We start from the raw sequence: 7944 nt of genomic DNA on the forward strand, positions 1-7944 counted from the left end.
TATTATTTTATTGATTAAAATTTTAATATAAATTAAATAAAAATAAATGAATAGTTAAAAAGATACATAAAATTCCATAGGTATGAATAAAAGTACAAATAAAATAATAATATATTATTTGTTAATATATCATTATTTTTTTTTAGATCGTAATTCTATTATAATTCTGTCAAATAATATTATAAAATAATAAAAATTGAATATTTTTTACTGTTAAGCTACATCTTTGATAATGTTAATATATCAATATCTTAGCACTTGGCAATATTATTTCGTATGAAAAAAAAGATTTTCTTCTTACTTTATGTTAAATTTATATAAGTTTTGTTTTTAATAAATTGAATTAAAATGAGTGGAAAAGCATAACATAAGAGACAAACAGTGAAGGGGAAGAATACAGTGTGTGATAGCTAGTTTTTGTGGTTATGACCTTCCCATTCCCATACGCTTGGGAGGAAGTGATAAAAAAGAATTGAAAGGGGTTGTGATGCAATGATGGAATTCAATTTTTATTTTACGGATAAAATAATTTCAAAAGGCGTATGATCGTAAACTTTATAGATTTTGGGTTTTGATTAGACATATGAGCTAAATGTAAATATTTTTACATCATATTTTGTTAAAGCAAGCCGCGACAAAAATAACAATTAATGTTCCAGGAGCCCATTATATACTCTGCATTATTATTCTTCAATTTCCTTTTAAACATCCCGACACATAAAAAGAGAAAACAAAAACAGAGAGCTACTGAATAGTGTAATTCAATTTTATTTTATTTTTTATTTTCTTGGTTTTTCTTTTTCAATGGGAATAATTTGTAGCCTATGTTAAGCAAATGGAAGAAGTTAACTTGAGAAGTAGGAAAGTAATAAAAATTTTATGTTTTAAACAGGGGAAAAGGGGGGGAAAAAAAAAAAAAAAGTAGGAAGCGTTACTCATATTCAAAATTAAAAGGAAAGATAGGCAGGTAGTAAACTAGTAATAGCATAAATAAAGGCTTAGAGTCACGTTCAAAAAAAGTGTGTTTTAAGCATTCAAATTAACAACCTAAAAGATGACTTGTATTTGTCTAAAAATTTTATTCCTTCCCATGCATGAAAAAGGCAATATGCTGCCCGTGATCTGTCTTAGATTCCAGGACTCAAATAATATACAAATTAAACAAGTACCCAAAAAAGTTGACCCTGCCTGCCCCCATTTCTTCATCATCAGTTTCCCACACAAGTCTTGTACACCGACTATTACCCAAAAAAAATAAATTAAAAAAAAAAAGTCTTGTACACCGACAATAATTTGTAAGTAAAGACAATAATATATTCATATAGCTATAGCATACATATTAAAGGGTTTCCTTCTTTTTTTCTTTTTTTTTCTTTTTTTTTTTTTCTTATTTCAGAAATGAGGTAAAGGATTTATATTCAGAAATTGTTGTCCGGAAGACCAATAATTTTATCACTAAGCACTTGGTTATTATCTAGTTTCATCCAATTTTAAGTGATGCCCTCTAATTTTTTTTATTTTTTATTTTCCTTTCAGTTAAGACCCTCATAGTGTTCAAATATGTTATTTAATGAAAGAAAAATTTTTGATGAAATTAATGTAAGACAGATTTTTAAATTGATAAGAAAATATTATCTCAAAAAAAAAATTAATGATGACAAAATATAATGAAATTCTAATGTACCATTACCACCACTATCCCTCTCGACATATTTGTCTTAAGAAAGGATTCAATCAGATGTTATCCCATAAGGAATTATCTATTCGGTTTGAACAGGAATTTAATTTAAAGTTTCAACATATTTGTCACATACCACTACCATTATTAATTTTGTAAGGGCTTGACTAGGGTGGATAAAATCCAATCCAATCCGTTCAACCTATCCAATACAATCTATTTTTAATGGTTTGGATTGGATTTTTACATCAATTGAATTGGATTGGGTTTAAAATATTATAAATTATATGGATTGGATTGGTTATGGATTGGAAATATAAATCCAATCCAATCCAGTCCAAATAATATATTATATAATTAAAAAATTATATTTTTTTATTTTTTTTTATTTTTTTAAATTTTTATAAGTTAATTTAATATTTTTTTTCATTTTTATATTTTAATTTTTAATTTTTTTTTCCATTTTTATATATTAATTTTTGATTTTTTTTTTTTTTTTTTTGCATCCCCCTAAATCGTGTAACCCTAAACTAAACATTTACCTTACCTCCATTGCCGCCCACCACCAGTCCATCACCATAACCAAGCCAAGCTTCGATTCGACCATCTGCTCCTCTGCTTCAAGACTGACGGCTTCAAGGCTCACAGCACCAGTTGCTACTTCAAAACTCAGGGGTCTCACAACATCTGCTATTGAATTTTGTCCAGGTTTGTCAATTTCTTCTCTTAATAACATGTTGGGATGATGATGATGATGATGGCATCTGCTCATTCTCTTTTTCAGAATCCAGCACCAATTCCTGCTTCAAAACTCACGGGTCTCGCGGGTCTCACCGCATCTACTGTTGATTTTTATCCAGGTTTGTCAATTTCTTCTTTTAATAACATGTTGATGATGATGATGATGATGATGATGATGATGATGATGATGGCATCTGCTCATTCTCTTTTTCAGAATCTAGCACCAGTTTCTGCTTCAAAACTCACGGGTCTCACCGCATCTGCTATTGAATTTTATCCAGGTTTGTCAATTTCTTCTCTTAATAACATGTTAATGATAATTATGAGTGTTGTTGTTGCTTGTGATCCATGGGATTTTTCAATCGGTTTTTGAATGATTCATCAGGTTGAAAGATTTCAATGCTTTTAAACTAAAAACTTAATCACTGCTTGAAAAAACAGAGTTGGTTAAGAATTGCCCTGTAACCTGTTCTCGAAAACCCAGCAGAAGCCAAATAATTAGTAATCTTTAGTTCTAAGGGACAAAAAAGAAAAGCAATGCAGCTGGGATTACGTGTTGTTTCAGCTGCAATTTTGAGATGCCTGTAATTGGGACCATGAATCATTTGTATTTTACATTTATATAGAAAATTATTTGTTTCCTATTTTTGTCTAGAGTTGTTGTTTTGTCGTCTCAGTCTACTGACATGTTCATCGTTATCTTTCTCCATAGGTTGGTTAATAATTTAATAGTGCATGAGGCTGCGAGACAATGAATAATAAATGGTTGGTTCATATTGATTCATTCTAAATATCAATTATTTCACAATGTGTTACTCTCTCATTCGATCGATCTATGTATTTTTAGCAAATAACATTATAATAAAAATAATAAAACAAAACGTATACACATGTAGCTAGGTTAATGTGTGTTCTATAATTGAATTTTTTTTGTTTTTTTTTTTTTGTTTTTTTTTTAAACTTTTTTTGGGCTACTTTTTAACTTTTGTGTTGATTTATCTACTATGAACTCTATTGAGTCATGAATGGAACAGCTCAATATATGGATAGCAATCTGAGCCATTCATATGACCCATGAGTCTTGATAGTATTAAACAAGTGAAATTTAAAAGAAAAAAAAGAAAAACTAAGAAACCAGTGGGAGTACAAATGAAATTTATTATCCGTGAGTCTTATTTTTGTTTCCTTCTCCATGTATCTAATTGAATATACATGTGCTGGTGAAATTGTAATACGTGCAAACTGCAAAGTATTGTATATTTATATATGTAGGAAAGTATTTAAGATTGTATTTGATTGGAAATTTATACTGAAAATATTTGATATTGTAGTATTTGTGTTGAGATTTAGTAATTCTTGGTTGGATTTTGTTTTGTGTGGTAGATATGGATAGTGGTAATGACACTGAAACTCATAATACTCCATCAGAATCAGCAGCTTCTGCATCATTTCTTCCACTTCCACCATCTAGTTTAGGGAAAAGAAAACCATCTAGGAAATCATCCATAATGTGGGATCATTATGAGAAAATAGAAAATTCAGATCCTGATAATCCTAGATGTAAATGCAAATATTGTGGCGGGGACTGTGCTTGTAATAGTAAATCTAGGACAAGTACTCTGTTGAATCATTTAAATCATTATTGTAAGAAGTACCCTTATAGAGTGCAAGATAAAAAGCAAAAAATCTTAACTTTTGGGGCCCAAAATGAAAGTGATGAAAGCAATCTTTTTGCTGTTGGTTTTAATAAGGAAGCATGTGGGCTTGCATGTGCTAAAATGATAATCTTAGATGAACTCCCATTTAGTTTTGTTGAAAGTCGTGATTTTAGAATGTTTTGCAAAGTAGCATGTCCTAAATTTGATCCTCTGTCTCAAAGAACGATTGTTAGAGATATTTATGCATTGTATTTGGATGAGAAGTTGCAATTGAAAAATACATTTTCTTTGAATTGCCAAAGAATTAGTCTTACCACCAACATTTGGACTTCCATTCAAAATATCAATTACATGTCTCTCACCGTACACTATATTGATTCTAATTGGATGCTTCACAAATGGATTTTAAATTTTTGTGTGATTCCTAATCATAAAGGAGAGACAATAGGAAAGCTAATTGGGAATTGTTTGTATGAATGGGATATTGAGAGGGTGTTTATAATCATAGTTGATAATGCTTCTGCAAACAATGTGGCAATAGAATATATTAAAAGGAAATTGAATAATTGGAAAGGGTATGTATTGGATGGTGATCGATCACTTACACATGAGATGTTGTGCACATATTGTTAATTTGATTGTGTCTGAAGGGATAAGGGAAGCACATGACTCTATTGCTAGTATTCGTAATGCAGTGAGATATGTTAGATCTTCTCCTGCTAAATTATAAAAGTTTAAGGAATATGCTGCTCAAGAGAAAACTAAGAGCAATTCTCTTGTATTTTTGGATGTTCCAACTAGGTGGAATTCCACCTACTTAATGTTAGAAGCAGCTTTGAAATTCCAAAAAGCTTTTGAAAGGTTGGAAGAGAATGATGGTCATTATCTATCCTATTTTAGAGAGGACGATGGTCGTAGAAAAAGACTTGGACCACCTAATTTTGTTGATTGGAACAATGCTCTTGTTTTTGTGAAGTTCCTTAAAAGCTTTTATGATGTAACTTTAAAGTTTAGTTCTTCACTGCATATTAGTTCCAATGCTTATTTTCATGAAATTTGTTCAATTCAATCTCAATTAGATGCATGGAGTTTAAGTGGTGAATATCTTTTAAATGATATGGCAACTAAAATGAAGAGAAAGTTTGATAAATATTGGGGTAAAATGGATGATATTAATCCATTGTTGTTGATTGCTATTGTGCTTGATCCTAGATATAAATTGGACTATGTGGAGTATTGTTTTGGTGATGTTTATGCTGAAGATGTTGCTAGTTTGATGACTAAGAATTTGAAAGAAATTCTAATGTCTTTGTATGATTGGTATAAGGCAAGTAAGGTGATTCTTGATTGCAATCAAAGTTCAAAGGATAAAGAACTTGAAAGTTGTATGACTAATGAAAAATATTCAGAAGTTGACATTAATCTCTTGAGAATTTCCAAATTTAAAAGGAAAAAGGCAACAAAGGAATCTATTGAGATTAAAAATGATGTGGATAGGTACCTATTGGATCCTTGTGAAGATATATCAAAGAAGGATTTTGATGTTCTTAATTGGTGGAGGGTTAATGCTACTAAGTATCCTATCTTGTCCAAAATTGCAAAGGATGTATTTGCAATCCAAGTCTCTACCGTGGCTTCTGAAAGTGCATTTAGCACCGGTGGAAAGATTCTTGATCCCTTTCAAAGTTCTTTAACCCCTAAGATGGTGGAAGTTTTAATGTGCACCCAAAATTAGCTTAAAGCTTCTTCGGTTATTGATAGATTCTATATAGAATATATGGAATATTATGACAAATTGGATGCAGGTAATATATATATATATATATCTACATATATTGTACCAAATTGTTACTTATATCTATATATATAAATGTTTAAATATAGTTTATTGCTAATTTTATTATTTTGATCTTTGTAGAGCTTACAGAATCAATTAAAATTAGTGAGTCTGTCAACATTGATTAATTTATGATTTACCAAAGATTTAAGATAAAAAAAAAGGAATTATGCATTAATTCTTGAATTATTCATTGATTCTTGAGTGAATGAATTTTAATAAATGTATTATTTTACATTATTTGTTCTAACAATTTTAATTTGATTTTGTAAGAGTGAAATGAATACATTAATACTTGCTATTTGATAAGTGCATGAGATACACATTTGCTACATTTTTTTTATTTTCTATTGTAGATTATGTTGTATTATTATAATTGTATTTTATGTTTGAATAATGATAACTTATTATTTATATTTTATATTTGAAATTTTTTTTATTTGTATTATATATTTATAAATTATTAAATTTCAATCCGATCAACCAATCCAAACCAATTCGATCATAAATGATTTTGTTTAGTTTGAATTTAACATTTTAATGGTTTGGTTTGGATTCCATATTAAAAAAACCAACGACTATGGATTGAATTGTATTTCAGTTCAAAATCAAACCAATCCAATCCATACCCAACCCTAGGCTTGACAATGACGAGAGTTGTGGGAGCAATGGGTTTTGCATGTCGGTCTATATTGGTGTGTAATGGTAATGATAAATTTTAGGTTTCCATTAACAATTTGGAATATTGTCCTACATTGAAATCAAATTGAAAACTAGAAGATTTAAATTGATCAAATTTTTAAAAAATAATAATAAAAATAAAGTATTCAATAATCGGACAAAACTAGAGAATAACAAAAAAGTTTAATTTATTCAGCGTCAATCCAATTCTAGTAACCTCTTGTATAATTAATGAGACAATGCGATATTTTCACATAAACAAGAAAATTAATCAGATAACATCCCAAAAATGATTACTGTTCTGTAGTTGTCTTGTTTAAAAAAAAAATCAACATTAATGTCAGTAATTAAAAAGTTAATGCAAGTGTGATCGCCAACAATATAAAATAACCACTTAAAAGAGAAATTCGAAGAATTTCTTGGACAGAGAGATTATATATATATATATATATAAATAACATATGCAATTTGCTGTAAGTAGCAACAAAAATTGTTGATAATGTACCCATCTAATCTAAGTTACGTTGAAATTAACAAGCTCAACTGCATCTGCATGTGCCTATATACCATACGAACTCTGTGTTGTCTCCGAAATTAGGAATGAGAAGGAAGGAGTAAGGGCTAGGCCACAGACAATTGGCCAATAAGGAGGATACAGATTTCATTTCATATCCATAAAATATTTTCCTTTTTAATAATCCACCTAATTTATAAGTAATTGAAAATTTTCGTTCTCATAATTTAAACTTTTATATACACACAAGAGGATGGATAAGTGGTAAGAAGCCGGCTCAATCCATCATATCTACTTGCATAAAATTGTAGGTTCTCAATCTTGATAAATTCTATTTGAATTTTAGTATAGATTCCATATGATATGCCTTGTAGAAAAAAACAGTAAAAACAATGGTAGACTGGATGATGTGGAGACTCCTATTTGAATTATCTAATTCTACAATTTTCTTCCATGTGGACCAAAACTAATCACCAAAAAATCCATTTTTTTCTATAAAAAAATGATTTAAACTTTTATAAATACAAATAAAAATACTTAATTCCGTTTCAGCAAAACCATCACAGTTTTGTTCATAAAAATAAACCATGTCAGTTTTTATAAATAAAAGTGGGCCATCTCTCTTCATGCTTATTTGCAGGTATTCCGTCTCATCATCATTCATTTCTTTCTTTTTTTTATTTACATCATCATATTTATTTTTAATCACCTGTCTTTCCTGCATCGGTGGGTCCCTTCCATTCCATCCACTGTTTTTTTTTTTCTTTTTTTTTTTTTTTAAAGTTTTTAACGTTTTCATCCATGTACATGTCTTTCAGCAGGTTTAATCTCTGTT

At 29.2% G+C, this 7944-nt stretch overlaps 1 protein-coding gene and 1 long non-coding RNA gene across 2 annotated transcripts; both read left to right on the forward strand.

Moving 5' to 3' along the window:
* The first annotated feature begins 2251 nt into the window (after positions 1–2251).
* LOC132803591 (uncharacterized) lies at positions 2252–2834 on the forward strand. Its single transcript, XR_009638811.1, has 3 exons — positions 2252–2386; positions 2463–2538; positions 2634–2834. It is a non-coding gene; the product is annotated as an uncharacterized LOC132803591 (long non-coding RNA).
* Positions 2835–3804: 970 nt separating this feature from the next.
* Positions 3805–5812, forward strand: LOC132805410 (uncharacterized). The gene is made up of 2 exons (XM_060820345.1): positions 3805–4652; positions 4879–5812. Exons 1-2 carry the CDS (start codon positions 3805–3807, stop codon positions 5810–5812), a joined length of 1782 nt encoding a protein of 593 aa, XP_060676328.1.
* The last annotated feature ends 2132 nt before the right edge of the window (positions 5813–7944 follow it).

This window comes from Ziziphus jujuba, chromosome 1 (assembly GCF_031755915.1).
Source record: "Ziziphus jujuba cultivar Dongzao chromosome 1, ASM3175591v1".
In the NCBI taxonomy this organism is placed as follows: domain Eukaryota; kingdom Viridiplantae; phylum Streptophyta; class Magnoliopsida; order Rosales; family Rhamnaceae; genus Ziziphus; species Ziziphus jujuba.

Coding starts and splice junctions, on each gene's coding strand:
- LOC132805410 (XM_060820345.1), top strand. CDS start 3,805: ATGGATAGTGGTAATGACACTGAAACTCATAATACTCCATCAGAATCA. Junction 4,653..4,878: donor AAATTGAATAATTGGAAAGG/GTATGTATTGGA, acceptor TGTTCCAACTAG/GTGGAATTCCACCTACTTAA.